At 39.4% G+C, this 26,325-nt stretch overlaps 1 protein-coding gene across 1 annotated transcript in view; it reads left to right on the forward strand.

Moving 5' to 3' along the window:
- Positions 1 to 26,325, forward strand: part of SLC12A5 (solute carrier family 12 member 5) — a 1,753,644-nt gene that overhangs the window by 660,101 nt on the left and 1,067,218 nt on the right. Inside the window, exon 4 of the mRNA XM_044090243.1 lies at positions 18,571 to 18,717. Coding sequence (XP_043946178.1) covers positions 18,571 to 18,717 — 147 coding nt within the window. The remainder of the gene's footprint in view (positions 1 to 18,570; positions 18,718 to 26,325) is intronic.

The following is a 26,325-nucleotide window of genomic DNA, read 5'->3' on the forward strand; positions in this document are numbered from 1 at the left end:
TGATCTGTTAAAATTAGGTTTACTATGCTGCTTTCTTTCTGAATATGTTTCTTGTTTAGGTCTGTTTACTTATGCAGAACAATATTAATGATATCTTAATAAAAGCTTTGAATACATGTACAACTGTCTTTGCAGCATTCTGTGCAGGTATTGTACTGCACTTCTCTGAAGTTTGCATCCACATACAACACCCAAGGTCACCACAAAGGTCAGGAGAACTAAGAGACCCTCAACAGCAGAAGTTATTTTTATGTGTTTAGTTACCTGTCTTGAATTATTGATATGATGCATGGAGTACTGTGCTCACACTGTAATACTGTGAAAAAGGCAATCGTATTCAGTACCTTCCTGATGCAAAAAAGGTGCATAACATAGAGGATTATGACTGAGTCAGTGATCATAACCAACTTAATATTTGGTCAAGACATGGATGCCAAGAAATTCAACTCAACAGCAAAGTTTGAGAAGTGAATCCTGGCATTCACATCAAGAACATGTAATATAGGCTATAACCAGTGAGATCTAGTCATAATTCTTTGTAACGTATAGATCTTTATCTGCTATGTGCACTACCAGTTACAGAGAAGAAAAATGTGTAGGAGTGCTTTATGTTTTATCAGCTTTCAGAAGCTTTGAAAGCTGGTAAAAAATATAGCACTGCAAAATAGATAGCAGCAGGCAGAAATGAAGTGTCTCTCTGAAGAACAAAAGGCTTTAAAAGCTATTAGAAGCTTTGTTCTGCCACATATTTTGTTTATAAACTTTACAGATGGAAGTATCAAACAGATTTTAGAGCTCTTTTACTCTCTGCCATTCTTTGCAAGCCATCAGTATCTGCTGTTAGCCCCAGTGTCAGGCATTATCTTAACAGCACTTTGGGCTGCTTAACAAACTTTTGTTAAGCAGTATGAAGTTTTGTTAAGACCAGGTCTCATGCTAGGAACATCTGAATGGTGGTTACCTATTCCCTGATTTCACAGCATAATAGAGTTAATCAATACACTACAAAATTTGTAAGGCACCTTAAGGTGTATGATGTTCTACTTTAGTATGCTGCTGTGAAGCAACATAACAGCAGCCACCACATAATAGCACTGGAAACTTGTAACAGCTTTAAAAGCTGTAGTACCCTTCTTTTTTGTGTTTTGCAGCACAAAGTATGTTGCTGCTTTTAAAGCTGTTAGAGGATTAGAGATACACTTCTCTTCTGGCCAGTTTCTGACACACCACTTGGTGTGTTACAGTTTTCAAAGCTGTAAAACTGCACTCCATTACTTTTTTGCCCCTCTCTCTTTGTAACTGGTGGCACATGGAACAGGCAAAGATCAGTGTACTATATAGAATTATATGGGGTTTCTATGATCAAAACTAATTTAATAAATAGTCTTGAAACAGATATAAATATTCACCATACAAATTTCACTTCACCTCACTCCTAAAGTGAGTTCTTTGCATCCATTTCTCAAACGTATAACACCGGAAAACCAATCATAATCCTCTATATCTTCCTGTAATAGTACTCTATTTTTAACATCAAAAATTCATTGCTGTACATGTTACCTTCAAGAAGTCCATAAATATAATTACAATCCCAGATAAGAAACAAAACTGTTTTTCTTGTTTTATTTTATTCTGCAGTTGAGATATTTCTGGGAAACATGGGGTATAAAACACCTATTTTATACCATTATAAGTATTATTAAAGAGTAACTGCACTACTGTCTGTAGTTCATATCAGTCTAATCCTTTCACTTTAACTGCTGCAGGAACTACAGCCTTGACTTGTGTAGATGGGAAAACAGTCAAGTATTAGCACGTGACATATTTCATGTACGTGTGTGTTTGTACTTCATGTACTTGTGTTATTACTTCATGCATGATTCAAACTCCATCACCAGCACTGAATTGAATATCTGGTACAACATGCAGAAAACTAAAACTGATATTCTAGTGAGTGAGTGAGTGTGAACTGTATATATGTGTGTGTGTGTGTGTGTGTGGGTGTGTGTCTGTGTCATTGTGTGTCTGTTTATGTTTGTGTTTGTCTGCGTGTGTGTGCGTGTGTGTGTGTGTGTGTGTGTGTGTGTGTGTGTGTGTGTGTGTGTGTGTGTGTGTGTGTGTGTGTGTGTGTGTGTGTATGTGTGTGCACATGCATGTGTGTGATGTTCTTGAAATTTCCTCAATGCATTATGAAATACTGTAACACCATGGAACTGTACACCCAGATAAACAGGTGTGAGTTATTTCACAGGACTGTGTAAATATATCCAAGGATGCATTGTATTGTGGAATATATGTAGTTGTCTTGCTTTGCACAATTGTAATGCAATGAGTAAAAGCACTTTGATAAATTAATACTGAAGAGGACATCAAGGTTGTAGGAGTGTAAATTTTGCTCTGAAATTTCTGACCATACAAATAATGAGACAAAAAGTGGCATATTTATTCAAGTAGCCTAGTTTTTTGTTTAGCAGTCCACTGGCATATATCTGTCAGGTTTATCTACATCATAACCAAAAATAGTACAGGGAAGTATTTTAAATGTAAGTTGCTGTGGTATTCTTATAAGAGCATTCATTTTTAGTGTAGATAAGAAATAAAAATAATTTCTTGCAAATAATTTATGACTTTTCATATTCTTGAACATCTAAGCTTTGACATGACAGTTGCAGAACTGCAGACAGCTGAAAAGTGGTAGTCACATTGAATTAAGTTAGTCACACTAATGGCTTGAAACACATTGCACATTGTATACCATGAGGGAATAACTGATGATGCTGGATGCTGAATTTTTCATGCATCAACTGGAAAAACAAGAGTTAGCAGACAGGTTCAGTGCAGGCATTGCATTACATACATGTGACTGCAGAAAGAAAGTTGTTATTTAGCCTGGCGTATTTGTGTGGATAGTCTCTTTCATTTGACCCTCATTACCTATTTTCTTGTTCAGCACCCATCCCAGGCTTTCTTGAATTATTCTCTGAGCTTTCACTTTTTGGCTTTAATGTGGTAGGCTTGTTCCCTCATCTCTCCTTTGCTTTCCCCCTTTAGTTGTATGCTGTCAAACAGAGACTTAAGTATAGTCAGCTTTAGGCACCAGGAAACCTTTGGTCACTGGGGCCACCTGTTCTTAGGGGCCCCAACCACAACAAGTTATCAAATCTCCATATTTTATAACATATCTGTCAAACTAATACAAGCTAGTACAGTAATCTTGTATACTTAATAAACTAGGTGGGTAATAATAACTCTTACTTATATCTCCTTTAAAATTCAAAGATGTCTCTGGTTATAGTAACAGTGTCTTACCAAGTAACAGGCATCACAATTCTATTAAATATTTCATCACTGAATTAGTACCCCTGGCTTAGTTAAACCCTACTGGTGGATGTTTTCTCCACTAAAACTCACAACATAGATAGCATTAGGTATCTGCAATACCTGTGGCTGCAGGGGGCCCTTAATTAAACTTGACTGTGTGGGGGCCCTACAAAAGCTGATGCTGGTTGAAGAAAATGGGGAGAAAAAAAATGTATTAATTTCCCGATTCCACTCTTTAACCTGAACGGATGACCCTGTTAGGATAAAGCTGATAATGACCATGAGCAAGGTAAGCAGTAGACAAATCAGCAGCCCAGAATAACTGATCTCATTGCACACATCGAACGTGAAGAGCTGATGCGTCCAATCTTCAGGGATGGTTTTCTGTTTAAAGGAGTTGTATAAATACTGGCTGAACACCAGATACTATAACTGTCAATGACTTTGCTGCAGAGACCTGCTCAATACAAAAAAATAATAGGAGAATAAAGGCTCAAAATTAGGAATGCATTTTAAATATTACTGTAATTCACTTAAACAGTTAATAGAATCACACCTTTTGCATCAACATGCATGTTTTGGACAATAAGAAGTATAAAACTCTGTCTGGATTTATTGGCTGTCTGCAGTCTTGAATGACTTGCCAGCAAATCAAACTTTTTTATTAAGGACAGAGCAAAGTTATGCAGCAAAAATCAGGTAAGGTCTGTGAAATCAGGGACAGTGACATATATGCATTACTCCTCAACATTATGCTTGTGTGTGTGCTTAAAATATCACTGATTTGTATCAGTTCACACACCCAATAATGCTAGGACACATGCATTATTCTTCTGGGTATCAGTAAGAAATGCAGCTAACAAGTAATTATATTTCAAAGGTAAGGTATAAAATATATCATAAAACATTCAGATCTTCTATGAGTCTGGTGGCCCCCACTTCCTATAGTGTATAAATCAATACAAGGGGCCCTCTTAATCATCCTTGACTGTATGGGGCCCCACAAAAGCTGTTACTGGTTGAGGAAAAATGAGGAGAAAAAATATATTAATTTTCTAACTTTGCTCTTTAACCTGAACTGGGCTATGATATGACCTTGTTAGGACAAAGCTGATATCTTCTACTCTCAATGCACTCATTTTAAACCCAGTCCTGCTCAGGTGTGTGCAGGTTATATGATGTGGGGGCGGGGGTATCTGGAGATTATATGGTTGTTTCTTCTTTAATTTTCATCACAGTCAAACTTTAGAGGTGTACATAGGAGGTCATTATAGCTTATGTTTGAGCTGGAGACAGTGTGGTCATTGTTTCTTTTACTTTTCTCACAGACCTCAGAGGTGTACAAAGAAGAATACTAGAGCTTAGTAACAGGGCAGTGTACTGTCTAGGACCAACAAAATAATATACATTACTCTAGTCATTATTTTTTCTGTTTCCTCATAATTACTCATCAGACATGTATACAGGTGGCTGCCTTTAGGGGTTAAAGGTGAGAAGGCATGGTCACTTGAAATACATTACTGTGTCCATTGAACCATTGTTTTCATCCTAATCTAACACCAGAGGGATGCATAGGCAGTGGCTGTCTTTTTGGGAGAGTTAGGGAGGCAGGCAGTATTCCCAGATAGGACCTGTAAATCCTCACAACAATTGCCTTGTTAGTTTATTGTGAGCTACTATTTTGTCTGCATTGAATATTAAGCCTTGGACACAACTTACGTCTTCCTTGAAAGAAAAAAAAATAACACTGAAATTATTTTCTTACTCATGATTTTCATTTAGGTCACTGTTGGATTAAAAGTTTGGGAAAATGGTCTAAAATGCATCCCACAGCATCTATAACCCTATGGCTTCTGTGTCTCTGGATTAAATGACTTATTTCCTAAATGGTTATTCCCATGCTATCTTGGCCAGATATGATCAGTTGAAAGGATACAAGGAACATTAAAGGTGAACAGCAACACTGAATTTCTTCTGTTAGAGCCATTACTGGATGAAAAAGGTTGTATAAAAAGAAAAAAAACCTTTAAAATGCACTTCAGGGCATATAGAAAGTTATGGCTTATTGAAAAAGGCAAAGAGTAAGAGAAATGTGAAAAAAGAAAGAAAAAAAGTAATGTGCATAGTATGGGGACCCCAAGATTGGTAGGGGTGAAGGCATTAGAGGGTGTGTGTGTGTGTGTGTGTGTGTGTGTGTGTGTGTGTGTGTGTGTGTGTGTGTGTGTGTGTGTGTGTGTGTGTGTGTGTGTCTGTGTCTGTGTGTCTGTGTTTTGCGCATGTGTCTGTGCATGTGCGTCTCAGGGAGGGGGGCCTGAAAGAGTACACAGTACCCAGGATGCCATTTTATCTAAGTCCAGTCCTGTACATAGAGTTGTTATAATGTATAATTTTTGCAACTAAATGCCAATAACTGTGAATGTCCCTTTGTGAGATGAGCCAACATAGTGTGGTACGTAGGCCTGGTTTAATGTAAGCACGTTGTAGCTACAGGTCAGTCTGTGTGTACTACTCCAAAAAGTTTGCATCATGGAATAAAAGGTGGCTTATGAGGGATAGCAGTGACAGGGTGATACTCAGACTGGAAGCACCTAGGGAGCCCCCAACTTGAAATTTGCTGAGGCCCCTAAAATGCTGACACCAGCCTTGCACCTAAGTGTGGTGTGCATCCATATCACGTCTCTTTTTCTTACCTTTCCATAAGAGACGTTCCTGTAACCTCTCCGAATACCCCCTTTCATCCAGTCCCTTTATTACTCTTCTAGCCATTCTTTCGACCTAATTGACTAACTTGATATCCATATATCCATATCCCTCTGCAGGTACCAGAACTGAACAAAGTACCACAGCTAAGACCTGACTTGGACCTAAAAGGGAGCAGTGTAACTTCTATGTTCCTGGAGTCAATTCCCCTAAGGATATAATCGACCATCCAGCTGACTTTGGGTACAGCTTTCTCAGTTTGAATCTGGTGGTTCATTTCTGCCACTACAGCCACCCCATGATCTTTTCCTGATCTGTGCTATTTAGGCCCACCCACCTCAGTAGGTACTCTACTTGGGGATTATATTATTTAAGTCACACATTTAGCTTTAACATTATTCACACTTTTGTACTTTTAATATTAACTGACACTTTCTCACCCTACTTTAGCAGTATCCTTGTGTCCAATTGAAGGCTTGCTCCCTTCCCTTTAGCTCTCCTTTCTAACACAGTGTCATTGTATTTTGTTTTCAGTGCCGTGATATCTGATACACAGATAGCAAAGAGCACTGATACTAGCACAGACCTCTGTAGAAACACGCTAAGCATCTCTGCCTCCCTTTTCAGAGTTTACTTTTTCTAACTACTGCTATTTGCTTCCTGCCACCCATTTACCATTCTGTCTATTTAGTCAGATTTTCACCACCTTCATGCCCCTTCAGTTTACTCATCAATAACTTATGATGAGCTGAGACAAAGGCTTTACTGAAACCAAGGAATAGAACATTGATTAGATGTTACTTGTCAAATTTCAGCTTAATCAAGTGATGAAAATGAATTAGTTTAAATATATACACAACTGCTCTTATTCTTCAGTTTGTTGTTTTTCTCCCGGAAAAAAAAGTTACCTTTCCAGGTCTGGATTAACATAGTTCTGGTAGAGGTCCTCCTCCTCTAAGGCCCTGTGTATGAGTAGGCCTCACGGCTGTGTCACAAGAGCCCAACCTCCACCTCTTCCAGAAGTTTATGAATGAAGGTTTAGTCATGCACTGTAATGCAACTTGGCAAGCTCAGTCATTCAAAAATGTCTTTCATAATATTATCAGTAGTAAGACACAGGAAAGATGAATAAATGAAATCACAAAGCTGTGCGGACAACACAGGTCTGATTACTTAATAAACTCACTGACCTCTACTTCACTCCTGATACAGTAGCATGATTCTCCAGTTATCTCACTGACAGACAGAAGTCAGTTAGATGGGACGCTGCACTTTCATCTCCCCTGCATGTTAAAACTGGTGTTCACCAAGGATCCATACTTGGACCATTACTTTTTAATATCTTTACCAACTCATTCTACTCTTCTTGTCCTCAGTCTACCATTGTCCAATACGCAGACAACTCTGCAGTCATCACTATTGCAAACTCTCCCTCTGAACTTCTATCAACTACCCAGACATCCTTCAACTCTGTTGAGACTTGCCTCAAAAAACACCAGCTTATCCTCAACCCTAAAAAAATTAAACTTCTACTCTTTCTCCCTAAATCTGTTAACCACATCAAATCTTCCTTTACCATAACATCCTTAAATAATACTTCTATTGAAGTTGATAACAACGCAAAACTACTTGGCATCACCATAGACAACCAAATAAAATTTGATCTACATATTAATAATTGCATTAGGAAAACCCATAAGAAGCTAGGACGTCTGTACAGAAATAGCAGATTCCTCACCACTGAAGTTAGACATAGTCTAACCCATGCCTATCTTCTTCCTTGTCTAACTTACTGCTCCCAAATACTTACTAATCTAAACAATCATATAAATCTCATCACTGCCTCTCCCTCATATTCCTAAACTGGCTTGAGCTACCTCACCTGCTACTTCAATCCCAACTACAAATGAACTACTCCATTCTATATCAACCGTCTTTCTGCCCAGCTCTATCATCTCTCATCTCACACTACTCTCCCACCAGACATCTCAGAAGTGCAACCCAAGACTTACTAAAGGTTGACAAACCAAAAACCAAAACTGGCTGCAACTTATATAATTACCACCCATCTACTGCATGGAACAAACTCCCTCTAGAAATAACAAACCCTAAACAATTTAAAATAGCCATCAAAGATTACTTTAAAAAACACTGGACCTGCCTCTGCTCACATCCTCCCTGACCAAACTCCTCCCTTCTAAGTTTCATAGTAACCAACTTTGACCCTGACTATCATAAAGATGATTGCATACCTAAATAATTATTGTATTATTCTTTTCTCTAATGTTGTATTCTAATGACAATTGTATTCCTAAATAATTCTTGGATTATTCCTTTTCTCTAACATTAATGTTAAATTGCTATTGCTAAATTGTCCTATAAATGTGTCTGGAGCTTTTCTCCCCAGGCCTCCTCTGAAAAAGGGCTTTTGCTCAGTCGGATGCTCTTGGTCAACAAATGTAAAATAAATAAATAAATAATAAAAATGTAATTAATTTCAACTTTTCCTAGTGTTTTACTACTCTGCTACACTTACACAGACTGTTAGGAAAGTTGTAACCCTGTATGGGTAAACTGTGGATTTCAGTAATAAAATTATATACAGGTGTAAATATACACTAGTGCTCACACTTGCGTGCACATGCACAGACACACACACACACACACACACACACACACACACACACACACACACACACACACACACACACACACACACACACACACACAAGACCAATAAGAGCATAGGAACTACAGCAAAGCACACCATTTATTCATTTATTCACTCATTCATTCAATCAGGCATTCATTCATTCTCCCATACCTGTATTTGTGTTTTTAGTTGGTAAGAAGGCTGTTCCACAGACCTTCTTGCTACCCACTACCTCAGGCCGACTATGGAACACATATATAATTAAATGTAGAATCATCTTCTGCCCAACTCATCAATTCAAGTATAAGGCAAAGTGGGGAAAGAAGAGTGTAATCAAAAAAACTCCCTAAACCAAAGATCAGAAAAGTGCCTCATCAGTTAAAAGCAAAGACTTTGGTCAAATCCAGCTGTCTAACATTAAAGTACCTGCTTCAACTATGACTCAAACCTAGACCATCCATATTTCTGTGCTGGGTACTCTACTACTAAATTACCAAAGGGGCCAAGAACTGTTAAATGTTTTGAAGTACCTTCTCTTCCTCAAGCATATTTGACAAAAAACAATCAATAAGAATAGAGGAATGCAATTACACCTCCAATTGCATCTCATTCATTTATATATGTATGTATGTATGCATGTATGTATATTTATTTGTTTACATGAATAACAATATTTGTTAACTGCTTGTTTTTACTTTTTTTTATCTTTTTGTTAGGGTTGCCTGGTCTCCAGGCCCTTTTTTCACTTGTGACCTTGGTTTGAATAAGAGACATATATGTAACAAAGCTCAGAAACACCTTTTCCCCTGATACAACATGTTAGAAGCTTTTTAAAAGCAAAATACGCAAAGTCCAGAAATACACAGCACAAAAGAAATGTATGTTTCATTTAAGACTTAAGTGAAGACCCTCTGGGATGCTATCACTGTTATACCACTAAGGTACTGAAACAGCTAAAATGGTCTACATTGTTATGATACACACAAGCAGACCAATAAATACACAGGAATGCAGCTACACATTTTATTTACTTATGTATTTATATTGTACTTTTACCTGTGTTTACCTTTTTAATTATGTGTTTTTGCCTAAGTGGGCTGATCCTCTGACCCTTTTTGTCACTTAGTACCAATGTTCATTTTAAGGGACACACAAAACTAAGTGTAGAAGCATTTCTATCTCCCCAACCCAGAATATAAACTAGTCAAACAAAGAGGAAATAAGAAAGTACATCAACATACTCACTGAACCAGAGCTCTTATACTAATGTCTTTTGGCTTTTCCCGGTTAGTGGTCGCCACAGCAGAACTTTGGTCCGCTAATGATTAGCAGTGGATTTTTTACAGTGCTGAGTTGCCAGCCTGATGCCCAACCTTCAAGGAAGGCACACCCATCCATGCAAGCACCTACCTGCATGTCTTTAAACATCACTAGACCATAGGAAGGACATGCAGACTCCACACAGAAGGCACTCCAGCCGAGAATCGAACGGGAAAACTGCTCTATCAATCAGAATCTTTTCTAAAAGTAAAAGCCCAATCCGATTACAGGAACATACACTAAAGAATGGTGTGCTTCAGCTAAGACTTGAACCCAGACTTTCCATATGAATGCTGTGACTGTGCTACCTCTAAGCTACTGAAGCAAGAAAGACCAGTGTTTTTGTTGCAGCCTCATCTTTTATTCATACATATGTTATACATGCAGACCAATCAGAGCAGAGGAAGTGAAACTACAAATTTTATTATTTATTTATTTATTGCATTGTATTAACTGTTGCTATAAAACAGTGGCTAGGTCTTAACTTTTAAAATAGCTTAAGGGTAGAGTAACAATATTAGTCATACTCAGTCTCCAAATTTGAGTCCTGCCTAATGCATATGATACTTTACTGTTGGGCTCCTGAACTAAATAATTTTCTTCCAAAAGGCTACTAACTGATATAGCACTTTATTTGAACTCTGTTTCAGGATGTATGTATATACAAGAATGGAAAGGTTTGTTTTTGAAACACTAGTGACTGACACTCATTTATGTGGTCACAACTGTATGACTGGCAGGCTTTTCCATGGAATGACAAATTATCTGTTTACCATGGATTTTCCCTTTTCCCCTGAAGATGCAATCTCTAAATTAGTACATACAAGTATTAGGGGTGATGCAGATCGGGGCAGGTTGGTCCCTACAAAAGAAGGCTTTTACAGTGATTTGTTTTAGCTTCTAAGTGCTGTTCATATTCTGGAAATTTCTGTCATTTGTGATTGCACTTGTGTCAGGCAATCATATATGACTCAAATAGTTATCAGTTAGCCTGTATAGATATACATGCACAAACATGCATGTTTGCATGTGTCTCTCTTTCTCTCAATCTGTACTTTGTGTGTCTATATATATATATATATATATATATATATATATATATATATATATATATATATATATATATATACATATATATACACACATATGTATAGATATATATATATATATATATATATATATATATATATATATATATATATAGCACTCCACTGGCATGTTAAAAACAAACTTACCTGAAAAAATATATTGAACTACCACACAATTGAAAAAGGAAAATGTTTCCTTTTCTAATCGCTTAACCCTAACAGTACTTCAGACCAAACTTGTTTGAATTACTGTCTGGGAAACAGCTTTCAGAAGTTAGGACTAAGGTGAACTAAGATTTCCACACACACACCTGACATACATGCTCACACAAACACTACTCACAAGCAAGCACACATACACACATACGCATTCACGCATACTCACACACACGCACACACACACACACACACACACACACACACACACACACACACACACACACACACACACACACACACACACACACACTCACTCACTCACTCAAATATGTACACAGCAACACATGCACATTCACATACATACACATACCGTCCATGTCTTGGTTCTTAAGGTCCTTACTAAAGCATTTTGTCTCTCCCAATATTTCCACCATGATTATTCTTATTACTGACCTCAGGCTTTTGGGTCTGAAGATTCCTGTACCATTTCTAGTTCCATCTTATTGAATGGCATCACCTTTATGATTCTCCAGCCCTCCAGAGCCTCATCATTGCTGAGTGACTGGTTAAAGTGTTCTGACAGGCAGTATGTAAGGACATCTGAAATGTTTTTTAGGACCCTGTGGTATACTGTTAAGACCCTCCTACATGTCTTACCTTAATTCTTTGAATTTACTTTCTACAACTTTACATGACATATGACAGTGAGATGTTATTTTTCCTTCACCTTTCAGGCACTCTTCCTATCTTCTCTTTGTGAAGATGGAGTGAAGAATTTTTAGTAGGTTTTGTTTTTGGACTGTGATTTGCTGCAGCCATCGAATTCCCATCTACCACTGACCCATTTCTTCCTCTGTTTTCTAACATCTCTCAGCAACAGTCATGGAAGGCAAGTACTAGGGACATCAGGTTGTAATTCTGCAGGGAGTAGATATTACTACTATGGGGCAGGCTCAATGCATTACTTTCTATGCTAGACTCCTATGTAGCTGTGTAATTCCACACATTCACTGTGCCTATTAGCAGGTCCATATTACTGTATCCTGCTTTTCTCGTACAATGTGTGCACCTACAGTTTGACTCACAGGTGTCAGTTCTGCTGCAGAACTTGATCCGTTTGCTCTGCCAGGATAAGTGAGCTGCCATTAGCTGCTCATTCTTAAAGCTCAACCTAACACCTATTTTCTCCAACATCTTCATCGCTAATCTATTTTCAGACAACTGTGTCATAATCTTGGCATTATCCCTCTGTGCCACATAAATGAAGAAGTAATGGAAAATTTCTGTCTCTGCCCCATCCACATTATTCACATTTCACTCTGTGAGCAATCTTTGTAAATGTCTTGACTACTTTTCTACCCATATGTACCTAAAGAATCCTTTCATCCCACTCCTTATTCCTTGTGCAGGATCTTTCTTTACATTTGTATTAGCTTTTGTATACTTGAAGCCCCCCTTTCCAGCTTTCTTGAACTCCCATCTAGTCTCTGTTCCTTATTATTAACTCATGGAATATCCTTTCTTATTTTCCATAGACTGCTTTCTTGGCCACCCTGTTGAACCACACTGACATCTTCCTTGTAACTGTGTTCCTGTTTTTCCTTTCCCCTTTTTTCACAGCTGTTTAGAAGTTTATTGCTTTCTTTATCCCCTTTCTTGACTGCAGTCCTCCATTTTGGTATATTCTTTCTCTGCACTTTGTTTTTGTTTTCCTGTTTCCCGCCTCACTCATGGTGGATCACACCATTGTATGATCAGTACTAACCTGATGCTGCTTTCATTTCAAGGTCTTGAATCCCTCATCCTAAGTTCATTGCCCCTTTTCAGCACTTTCCTGTATTAGCAGAGTGAATCTTTTTTATTATAATGTTGCCAATATTTCCTTCTTTCTCCTTGAAGTGAATGCAGATATGCACCACTCTGTTTATGGATGATTCAGTCTCTCATTATAAGAATTTTCTTTTTCATCTCCATTCTTTTATTTATTCAACATCCTCTCTTCCATCATCTACCACCCCTCACTATTTTCTATCTAATATTCTCTATGACTGCTGTAAGGTAATTTTGATGGTCTTTGTGTTCCTGTCTTCCTTGATCCAACCCACTGTTCTGAAGTACCTCCCCATTTTTGACATGCCTAATATAAGCAGTCACTCCTCCTCTATCTTGACCTTTTGGCCATTACTGCACAAGTGATAGCCTGAAGATCTGAATAGCTTATTCGCCTTCATCAGTTTTCTTTGGTTTCTTCACTCCTATGTTTTCTAATCTATACTGTATCACTTTCTGAATCGCAACCATTTCTGGCTTAAAGTTCATGCATTACTCTTTATATCTGAGCTGTTGTAATGCATCAAAGTTACTCTATGTGCTTCTTAGTATATTTAACTTCTTCTTCTTCTTTCGGCTTTTCCCGGTTAGGGGTCACCACAGCGGATCACCTGTCCGCTCATGATTGGCAGTGGAGTTTTACAGTGTTGAGTTGCCAGCCCGGCTTCCAACCTTCCACAGAAGGCACACACACACACACACACACACACACACACACACACACACACACACACACACACACACACACACACACACACACACACTCACACCTACGGCCAATTTAGAGTGTCCAATCTACCTACAGTATGTCTTTGGGATGTACGCTTTCCCCAAAATGGCAGTCTTAGAGCCTGCCATATTAATGTGATCTTGTTTTACTTCGTGGAGATCTTGTTCCCATAATTCATTTCAGGTCCCTTTATACAAATCATGTTAGCCATAAGGAAATGCAGTGTTTGTTTTTTAACTCACTATAAATAGAATGGCAGTCGTATGAGTCACAGACATCTTACACAGCTTCTGGAACCTGACTACTTTTCACTTATTATCTGAATTACCCTGATTTGCATTGCTCTCAAAGCTGCCATGACCTTTTCACAATAGTTTTAAATCCTCAACAAAATAAATTAGCTGAACTGTACATTTTTCTAAAGCTGCCACTTTGTAGTCCTTGAGGTATTAGTATAACCCCTCAAACACACACTCTTCCTGAGATGTCAAAGCTATCACTTTAAGCCAGGAACTGTTAACCATTACATCATGCTTCAAATAACATTTAACAGGCTTATACACTACTTCTGAAATTCATTAGTGTCTGCAGTGATAAGATTTGTATTTCTGCTCTGAATACAGAAGAATATGCTCTATTTGCTTAGAAGCATTTTATTTTTATATTTTTGTCTTGGTATCTCTTACTTTACAATGCACCCAAGTACAAAATGGGCATAATTTGTGCTACAAGTTTTTTTTTTTTTTGTTAACTGAGATGCAAATGTATTTGTGAATTACATTGTTACCTGAGGCATAGATGAATATGTGTATTACATGTCCCACTTCTGTTGCAACCATAATCCTTGAGCATGACAAATTAGCAGTTGCTCTTGGTACTACAGGAAGGGAAAGCACACCCACATTCTAAGTATTAAGACAAAAGCACTGCTGTCTGTAAAAATGTTGCACTTATAGAAAGGAATACATCTTACAAGTGGATCACTGTACAAAAAATGTGCTTTTCTCTCAAAGCACTCCTCAAAATGGAGAACGTCTACATTTGTGCTGTAACAGAGACCTGGTTTAAAGCAGCAGAAAGCACCCTGCACTACCAGGCTATAACTCATTCCACACCTTTCATCCCCAGAACATGGACCGAAGCTCCAAAGGCAGTGGTGTCTCCATATTCATAAAGGATATGCACACCTCCATTCTAGTAGCCCAGCATAACACATCTGAGATACTCCAGGTGCAACTAACAGTGATCAGTGATCTAACATTGGATAAGATGGCGATTCAGGTCGTAGCCTGCTATAGGTCCCCAACCATGTCCCAAAACTCTTCCTCCACATTCCTAAGCACCCTGGAAACTATTAAGATCCAACTCAACACTCTCATACTAGGTGACTTCAACTACTCCTCCATTAGCTGGGAAAACTACTCATGCACCAATGCACTGGCCCAACACTTCCTGGAATTCATCAATTCCCAATGCCTTGAACCAGCTCATTCTTACCCCCACTAGAGGAAGCAACATCCTTGACCTGGTTATTACTAACATGGGCAACTGTTGCTCTACACCAATAGTCAATTCCTCCCTGGTTAGATCTGCCAACAAACTAATCACCATGGAAATCCACATCTCACCCACACCCCCCACAAAGGTATTCACCATGAAAAACATCTCCAAAGCTGGCTCTGGACTCCTAAAAACAGAGGTGGCTAACTTCATGGCACCCATGCCAATGGAGAATAGATGCATGACTGCCACATCATACACCAATGCACTGTACGAATACATACATAAATGCATGGAACTAGCCATACCCAACAGAACCAAGAAGCTCTCCTCCAAAAAAAGGAAGGCAGTCTGGTGGTCCCCTGCTATTAATAAACTCTACAACAGAAGGAAGAAACTGTTGCAGAAAAAGATGAAGTCCCGAGACTAGAAAAATTCCCTTATTAGCTTCAACAAAAAGTTGAGGTCCCTCATCAAAACCTCCAAACTCAGCTATGAAGGCAGAATTGAGGCAGACACTAAAGACAACTACAAAGTTATATCAAGAATCTCCATGGCAGTACCCAGATTTGCCCTGAGTTACTGCACAATGGTACCTCCTATACTGAGCCAACAGATATTGCCAGCATACTGGCCGACAGATTCAGTGCCAACTTTGCCCCCCCCCCCCCAAAGGACCAATCTCAATAACAGAAGAATACCAGGCACCCAGCATTACTGCAGCACAGGTTAAAGCTGTATTGTCTAAGGCCAAGAATACAGATTCCATGGGACCCGACACTATTGCTGGCTGTGTTCTACATGAACTACAAAGTGAACTAGCACCACATATGTGTGCTCTGTTCACTCACAGCCTCACCTCAAGCTTTGTCCCTACTGAATGGTACACTGCTACAGTCATCCCTCTCCATAAAGGAGGAGCAACTATAGACCCTGGAAAGTATTGCCCCATTAGCCTGATGAGTCTGATATGTAAGGCTCTGGAGCGCATCATCATGGACCTAATTAACAAGGATATAGGGAATCTCCAAACTCTAGATCCCACACAGTGTGGTTTTATGAAAGGTAGAGCATGCTTTCTCAACCTGGTTGACTTCTTTGAGTCAGTCACCAGAGCGGTGGATGAAGGTAAGGCAGTTCATACAGCCTACCTCGATCTCGCCAAGGCCTTTGATACCATTCCTCACTCAGGAATTATTGATAGACTCAGCAAACTAGGCATCAACCCCTATAGCATTAGGTGGGTTGCAAATTGGCTCACAGATAGAACCTACAGTGTGAAAGTAGTGGACTCCAAGTCAGACAGCCGATCTGTCACAAGTGGAGTCCCACAGGGATTGATCCTGGGTCCTCTCCTGTTCGGCATCTACTTCTCAAGAAGTCCAGGCCAACACAGAGGGACTCTGGCTGACCAAATTCCCAGATGACTGCAAGCTGGGAGCCATTATTAACTCCCTAAGGGATGCAGATATCCTACAGAAAGACCTCACGGATACCAATGACTGGTGTCAAAACCATTGCCTTAAGCTTAATGCCAAAAAATGCGTCATCATCTCCTTTGGGAAAAACTCAGTTCCCACTAATTACCACATCGATGAGAGCCAACTCAACACTGATGGCGTTATAAGAGATCTGGGGACACAGGTTAACAGCAACCTCTCCTTCGACCAGCACATTGCCAATGTGATCAGAAAGTCCTTTTTTGTGGTACATCTCATTACCAAGGGTTTTGCATCCAGGAAGAAAGAGGTCATCATTTCTCGCGACTCTTCCCTCATTAAATCAATCATAGAGTATAATGCCCCATTTGACATGTGCCTCACTAGACACCTGCAACAGCTGGAGATGCCACAAATATACATCATGAAGAGGATCCTAGCCTTAAAGACATGTCCTATATGGACAGACTCAAACATCTCAAGCTATTCTTAGTCTCATATCATCTACAAAGAGGCAATCTCTGCTTGACTTACAAAGCCATGTCTGACCCAGCTTTGTTAGAAATGCTTCATCTAAAGAAATCCAATCCCTCCACATCACACACTCCAAAGACCTCAACCTCATTACAACAATCAACAGAACATGCTGGAGGGACAGGTTCATAACCCAGAGACTGCCCATGCTCTGGAATAGACTTCTCATACATGTCAAGTAGAGCACCTCACTAGCCCTCTTCAAGAGAAATCTTGATGAGTGGATGGGAACTAGAAAGTTCACCCCGGGGATTATTCCAGTGACTCTACTTGATAGAGGCACTGGGAACTAACGACAGGCAGCACAATGCCAGGGCACTTCTATGGGCTAGACTTGTAAAGGCACCAGGGCCATTAGCCTAGTACAAACCTATGATCCTATGAATCTACGCGCACTGATACTGTTTCTCTAACCTCTCCGTAACAAAGACAGTGGAGGAAAGTTCTACTGCTCTCTACATGTGTTTTCTAGCACCTGCTGGCATCAGAAAAACTGAGAACTGCATATGTAAGATTGTAGGTGGTACCTGAGAGGAAAAGCTATGTATGTGATATGTCATGTGGATGGAGACAAATTCATCTGCCAAAGCACACAAGGTTAATCTTAGAAAGTGGGCATGCTTTCCCTTCCTTTGATTCCAAGAGAATTAAATAAAAAAAATCTTTATAAAGCACAGACTGGTTGTTAACTAAACCATACTTTAACCATATTGTAGGGGAAAATAAATCTCAGGACTAAGATAAACTGCAAGGGAGTATGGACTTTTCCTTTAACTGCTGTCTTGAACCTTGCATTTCAGTCTTTTATACACCTGTACTTATACATTGTTGTTGTATCCCCTGCCTTCACTGATGATTCCTCAACAGTTGGTCACTATGAATTAACATATAATGTAATGACTTTAGTTTTACTGGCAGGTGAAAAGAGTTACAAAAACATTTTAGCATAAGCCGTTATGATGCAAAGTACAGTAAGTTATGTTTTAGTGCTGGAAGCTCCAAAGTGTTTGCTTCTGGTAAATCCTTTCCTCAGACCTTCAGTGATTTGATTAATCATACAACTAGTGTATGCCATGGCTTTCAATTTAGTAGGCAAAGTATGTCAAAATATGTTTATTCTGTAATCATTATAAACTGTCACTGTAGCCATTGTAAAACATGCACAAATAGCCCCATCTTCTGCTTTATATGAGTTAGCAGAGCTTGTTTGCTTTTTGTGTAATTTGAGTTACTGCTTGAAATTTTAAACAATAGATAAGCTGGCTTCTGAGTAATGATTGTCAAATTTTTCTACAGGCTCCTCGGATGGGGACCTTCATGGGAGTCTACCTCCCATGTCTGCAGAACATCTTTGGTGTAATCCTCTTCCTGCGCATGACCTGGGTGGTGGGCTGTGCTGGTGTGTTCGGTTCTTTTATTATGGTCTTCATGTGCTGCTCTTGCGTAAGTATGTCTATTGTCTTCTTACAAGAGACATAATAATATGAGATGAAGGCTGTTACTTAGTCAAATTTTATTTTCTCACTTTCATTCTTAAATTTTCCCCTTCCATTTTCATTGCATAACTATACCCTTGATGTGTAGTTTCATGCTAAGTCAGCTGTTTACCTGTATACTCTTTACTTCCAGAATTGTCTAACAGATTTTTATTAACTCCTTCCACTTGATAGGTAATGCATGTTGTGGACCTGTGGTCCTTTCACTGCATCACTTAAATGATATTCCCGTGTGACTAGCTTAATGGAACCAGTCTCCGACAGTGCACACAGTACACCATGGCCTTGAAAACTGCACATATTTCACAAACAATATACCAGTGTAAATGTCTTTTTCTGATTTACTAGATCCCATCTCTGGCACTTCATATATAAAGGCTGCAGACTTGTTAAGTTTCACAGCAAGTCTTTGTTTTGGTAAAACTGATCGTCTGATTCCAGTCAACTCAATATCAGGTACAAGAAGAAGCAAGATGAAAGAGTATATAAAACAGTCAAGTCACTTCCAAAGTCTCAGAGTGTCTGAGACTATTTTATTTGTTTATTTATGCTTTGTAAACCAAGCCAGCCCTACTGGATCATGTTTATTTTCAGTTTTTGAAACACATTATAATTAGTTACATGCAGAGTTCCAATTGAGCTAAAACAGTACAGTGTAAAAGTAATGTAAGAAAACTTTGCTTAGACAGTACATTGAAAACTTTGCTTAGACAGTACATTTTTCTAAGAAATAATACAATACATTGGAGAAATGTTATCAGAACATTGTATTACGTTGTCTAGGTAAATAATACACAATATAAGCAATACATTGCATAAACTACTTGTAATTAACTGAAATATATAGTTGTGTAGCAGAGGTGGGACATCTGTTATACCAATATACCAGTGTAAGAGTGTGGGCATTAACATTATGTAGTTAATACACAAATTACAAGTAGAAGGATATGTGAATGGCTACACTTAGTTTTACAGTTTTGTTATCTTACTTAGTTACTCATAACATGGCAATTAATTACAGAAGTTTGAAGGTGTGCTGTGAGCGGCAAATAAAAATGCAAGAGACTAGAGTGATACAGAATTGTATGCGTGTTAGCTCAGGAGTTATTTCAGCAGAGGTCCAGCTGGTACCAGATCAGTCCAATACTCATAATAGCAACCTCCATTCAGATTTCACATGTTTATTGATACTACAACCTGGAGAGATGCTGCATTAAAATGTGCATGCATGTGCGTGCGCGCGAGTGTGTGTGTGTGTGTGTGTGTGTGTGTGTGTGTGTGTGTGTGTGTGTGTGTGTGTGTGTGTGTGTGTGTGTGTGTGTGTGTGTGTGTGTTTGTTTTGTTGAAGGGTTTGAGGCTTGGAATAAACTTTTCCTGCAATAAATTTGACTATCTTAATGTTTGAATATTTATTATAACGTATATAACCCAAGTAATAATCAAGAGTGAGATTAGTCCCAAACCAGTTGTCTGGGAGCTCATGAGAAGACAGACTGTAACACAGTCATGAACATAAAATGAGTGCTATATTGTTGTCTTTTTCTAGGGGTATCATCTCAGATATTTCAGTATAAAGCAAAGTTGGGAATTGAACCAGTGTTTTAAGGCTTTATATATCCTAATTGTCTTTTGGCTTAGTATAAGTCACCATTTTTGGCAATAAATGCCACTACAAGCTCCAGTATACAAGTTCTTAATTATCACAAATCTGTTTTCAACACTTCAAGTATTGAGTTATGCCATCCAAATCCCAGTCTTGCTGCTAGAGTTATAGAGGATCACAATCAGGTCTCTGATCATAGCAAGATGTCATGAGTTCAAGACACGAATCTCAAGAAATTCAATCTCAAGGTGAATCTTAATATCCATGTCAAAAACATATAACTTCCTAGATTTTAATTGTAAAGACCATATCATAATTTTTTGTAGTATAAGGGGCTTTTCCTTCTCCCCTACAATAAAAAAGTTAGAAAGAAAAACAATGTAGAAGCAGTAAGTGGTTTACATATTAGAAGGCCTTACAGAGAAGAGAACAACCACCGAGGAGGTACACTAGGAAGGAAGTGAACACTTCATTTGGAATTAGTAAAGACGTCCAAATATAGCATTTAAGTTGGTTTAGCAGGTTCCTATTCTTTTCTGCTATGGCTGCTGAGAACTGTTAAACATGGCACTAGTGCTTAACAGCCATGAGGGGGTGCTTAATGTGTCAGAAAGGTGCTCAACAAACCTGTCTTTTCATCAGTTTTGCAGCATAATCTGCCTTTCTCTTTTCTTCTCTCTCTCTCTCTCTCTAGCTCTCTATATATATATATAGAGAGAGAAAGCAATCATTCACTAGTATATGTAAACTATAGATTACCATTCACTGGATAGAAGTAACAAAAATCTACAATAAAGCCAAACTACTAATTTGTTAATTATCTAGGTATGAAATGTTGAATTCAGCCATAACTGTCATTGAAAAGAATTCATGAAAATACAGTTGATTACCTATAATGTTGACATGGCAGATTCAAAATTCATGGTGAATGTGATTCAGAAATTCAAGGTTATAACTAAGTAAGGAATGCTGTTGTGTCATAATACATTGTCTGACTCACAGGCAGTGATTAGGAGAAAAGAGATGTCACAGATATTAAGTAGGGAGGCCTTTATGCTGCAATAAAGCAACACTAAGACTAACACGCCTTCACTCAGCAGACCACTGCTCCCTCAATCCTGGCATTGGCACAACATACTTAGGGGAGTACTGATAACTAAAAAGCATAGCAAATGGCCATGTGAGCTCTTTACCATTTTAAAAATAAAACATGCAGAGGAAGCATGACAAAATTTATAGCTGTGCAGAACAGTAACACCAGCTTTTATAATGGGTTTACTGCACATTGTTGATAAGAACAGAATTCAGCCAGCATCTTGACATGTTCATTTCCAAGAGCAATTCAATATTGTTGACCAACTGTTTTTTCCATCTTTCATTTATGGTATCTATACCCTTACAAATATAAACATGCACATACATTTCTTCCACTCTTACAGACAACAGAAATAAACAAGAGACAATAATTACAGTTGTGAGATGAGGCGTAAGGGAGAGTGCTAACAAGATGTGAATTGTTATATGACTCAGTAGGCTTTGAATGTCTGTGAATTCATGAATCTATGACTGGTGCATGGTCATAATAATTTTGAAATTACTTTGCCACTGTCTTATTAATTAAATGGTGTAGAATATCATTTTTTAACAACAGTGTTTAATACAAACTCATCCTGATTTACATTGACAGTAGAGACACTTTACTATAAAATAGTAAATTGAAAATTTAAACAGTCTTGCAAATAAAATCTCCATTCCTAATTTCACTAACTCAGATTCCATAAATTTAGTGCAATATTATGCAAGTTACCAGCTCTCAAGAGTTCTGCTGCAGCTAATTATTCATATACATTATTCCGAGTGTTTCAAGTCTGTGCTTCCCTACATGCCATCAGAATGTGAGGATGCTGCACACTTTTATAAGATAAAATGTACATAGTGTGTTCATTCCCTAGGCTGACGTCAATAGACTTTGCAGTTTGTCTGAGGTACACAATGCAGGCTAACACTGGGGAAAATTTCGTTATATGGACTATGATGAATTCATGATTTCTTCAACCACCTGTACTTACATCCTTGTTTTACTAAGATGTTAAAATCATGCAGCAGTTTGCTGGCTCTAACATTTCTTCTGGACATTTGCTCTACACAACAACTATGTTTTCTTCCTGTTTTCTTCCATTTGTTTTAAAAAAGAAAATGTGTGGATGCCAGACTTCTGGAGAACTATCACCTAGTCCTGAACCTCCTGTTTACATGAAAGTATATCAAGAATGTAGATGTTCTTCATCTCACATTGCTGCAGTCCTTACATATGGGTAGTCCGCTGTCCTCGGTCGGCCCGAATACCAAAGTATTAGGCTGACGTCGGTCATGGGCGCTCAGAACTGACATCAGAGCATCAGGGTATAAAAGCGCATGACCGACGTCATATCCCCAGTCTTTTTTGCTGCATGGTCCGATGCAGAAGCAGCGTTGCAAGTGCCGTTCGGCGTTCTGAAATTGTCGTATTCTGAGTTTCAGACCGAATCCAAGTTAATATTTTGTTTTTTTCTTGCCTCAGTTATTTACCGGATGTCAGAAAAAGTGAATAATTGTATTTCTTGTGGGAAACAGATACCGCATAGGGATTATCATTCTCTGTGTATTCCTTGTTTGGGTCCTGAGCACGACGTAGTCGGGTGTCGCTTTTGTGCTAGGTTTAATAAGCGCACCATAAAACGTAGGTTAGATTGCGCTAGGCTGGTCTTCGGTAAGCGGTGTAATTATAGTATGCCGTCGGATACTCCAACGCCGCTAAAGACAAAACTGTAAAACCCAGACAGGATGAGTCGTCCGTTCCGGACGCCGGTTCTTAAGCTTGGAACCGGTGGTTCCGGCGGAGGCTTCACTTGAGTCTCAGGGGGAGACTTTGATTTTGCAAGATGTGGCCTCTCAGGAGGCAGGTCAGGCTGAGGGGGCCTCTCAGGTTACTGTTCTCCCTTCCCTTCCTAAGGTGGTTAGGCCTTCTCCTTCTGTTTCTAAGGCTTATTCCAAAGGCAGGACTGGTTTGTCTTCTTCTGGTGTCAGTCCTAGTTCTGCAGGGTCTGTGCCTAAGAAGCACATGCTTAAAATGGCAGAAGATTTGATTACTCTAATTAGAGGTTCTATGCCCCCTCCTGATAAGAGGCCTAGGGTGGAGCCAGAGTTGGAAAGTTTGGATCAGGCCTCTGATGATTCAGAGTCTTCGGCTGAAGACATTCAGGATTTCCCTCCTTATTCTGATTCTGATGCAGAGGATTCCACTCCTTCTGCTTCTCCTCCGGAGGATTTTTCTTTTTCAGAGACACTTCATTCTATGAGGGAGCATTTTAAGTGGGAAGGTCAGGATTTCTCTGATTCACGGAAGAGACTTAGGGAATTTTTGTTTTTACCACAGCATAGACCCTTGGCTATACCCCCTGTTTTGGATGTTGTTCAAGATGTTTTCTCAGAGGCTTCCCTTAATCCAGATTCTCTGCCTCCTGCGCCAGTTAAACCAGATAGGTATTACAGGGTGCCTGAGGCTCATAAATACCTCTATAAGAGTCCTAGGGCAGACCCAGAAACTATTAGCCAGGGACCTAAGGGTGTCAGAGCTTCTGTTGTAAAGAATCCGGTTCCTCTAGATAAAGAGGCTAGAGCTTTGGATAGATGGGGTAAAAAGGTGTATACCTCTTCTACTTTAGCAATGAGGGCTTTGAATTGCCAGTTTCATATGTTGAAGTATCAGAATTTTCTCCTTACTCAACTAAAATCTAAAGTAGATGCTCTAGCAGAGGGCATAGAGTGTAAAGAATTGCAGGATTTGGTACATGTCTCTGAACAGGTGGGTAAGCATTCTTTGCAGTGTGGTTTTGATGCTTTACAGGCCTCTTCCAGGGTGGCTGCCACTGGTTCAGTTCTTCGCAGGCACGCCTGGCTTAAGGATCAGAATTTGTCAGAGCATGTTAAGACCAGGATTTTGGATGCTCCTTTACAGTCTGAAGTTTTGTTTGGTCCACCTGTGGAGTCAGTCTTGAAGAAAATGGAAGACAAGGCTAAGTCTATGCAGACTGTTAAAGATTTTTTGCAGGTGCAGCCTCCAAAGTTTAGTAGAAATTGGCCTACTAAGGGGTGGGCGATCCTTCCTCTGATTCTCAGTCTAGGAGTAGATCTAGGCGTGGTAGGGCAGAGCTCAGAGTACCTTCAGGCCTAGAACATGGAGTTCACCTGCACAATCTTCGGGTGAGGGCAGGGGCCAGTCCTTTCGTAAACAGGCCCAATGACCTGCATTTTCAGCTGCCAGATTCTTCTTGCATGGCAGCTCCTTTGGGAGGAAGGTTGGCACTCTTCAAACAAAACTGGCTTTTAATCACCCAGGACAAATGGGTATTGGACATTATAAACCAAGGCTACAAGTTTTATTTCCATACTTTGCCTCCTTTCAAAGGCATGCCAGACGTTCCTCCTCAACAAAGGGTAGAGGCTCACAAGCAGATTTCTTTACTTCTTCAAATAGGAGCTATACAACCGGTTCCTCTGTCAGAAGTGGGCCTAGGATTTTATTCTCGCCTGTTTCTAGTACCAAAGAAAGGGAACACGTGGAGACCGATTTTGGATTTATCTATCCTCAACACATATCTGGACATTCCAAAATTCAAAATGTTGACGTTGCAACAGCTTTTACCTCTGTTGGGCAAAGATCACTGGATGGTAACTCTGGATCTCAAAGAGGCTTATCTTCATGTTCCTATCAGGCCCAGTTGCAGAAGGTACCGGGCTGGGACTTTTCATTATCAGTTCTCTGCATTGCCCTTTGGCTTATCTACTGAGAGTGTTCACAAAGGTTCTGGCTCCAGTGATAGCCTTCTTCAGGTTAAGAGGAATACAAATTTATCCTTATTTGGACGATTGCCTGATTCTGGCTCAAGACAAGGACGAACTTCTTCATCATCTGCAGTATGTGATGGCAGTGTTAAGGTGCCTAGGGTATTCTGTGAACGAAACAAAGTCCAGTCTAGTACCCTCTCAGGACATGTGCTTTCTGGATGTGAGACTGAATACAGCTTCCCAGATGGCTTTTTTGACCCCGGACAAACAAAAGAATCTTTCTCTTTACTTCCATCAATTGTCTCTTCGGTCCAGGCTGACTGCAAGGACAGTCCTTCAAGCCTTGGGGTTCATGGCATCTTGTATTCTAGTGCTTCCCAATGCCAAACTGCATATGAGGAAGCTTCAATGGTATCTCAAAAATGTATGGACACAACACTGCCAAGATCTGGACACTGTCATTCAAATAATACCTTGCATTCAAAAGGAATTTTTGTGGTGGGCTCAGGAATGTCACCTAAACAAGGGACTCTCTGTGACCCGACCAGAGGCGAGTCAGATTCTAACGACGGATGCCTCAGACAAAGCTTGGGGAGCACATCTAAATGGAAAATGGGTTCAAGACACATGGCCTGCCAGACTTCAACATTTGCATATCAACTTGAAGGAGATGTTAGCAGTCCAATTTGCATTGATGGCTTTCAAGGATTTACTTCTCCCAGGACAGGTGTTGATTCAAACAGACAACACAACTGTCATGTGGTACATCAACAAGCAAGAGGGAACACATTCGTACCCTCTTTGCAGGCAAGCAATGATTTTGTGGGAGACTGCTCTCAGTTTACAACTAAATCTTTAGGCAAGGTTTCTACCAGGAGCACAGAACTCCTTAGCAGATGTGTTGAGCAGACAGATAGTGGATCCCCACGAGTGGAAATTGGATCCTCATGTATTTCAAAAGTTGACAGTGTTATGGGGAACTCCAGACATAGATCTGTTTGCTTCTCTACTAAATTACCAGTTGCCAAAGTTTTGCACAAAAATGTTTCATCCCACAGCTTGGAGGGTGGATGCTCTATCATTCAGTTGGAGCAATCTGCATGTCTATACCTTTCCACCTCTGCC

The sequence above is a fragment of the Protopterus annectens genome, chromosome 12.part0 (genome assembly GCF_019279795.1).
Source record: "Protopterus annectens isolate FY-2018-M chromosome 12.part0, PAN1.0, whole genome shotgun sequence".
NCBI classification, from domain to species: Eukaryota; Metazoa; Chordata; order Ceratodontiformes; family Protopteridae; genus Protopterus; species Protopterus annectens.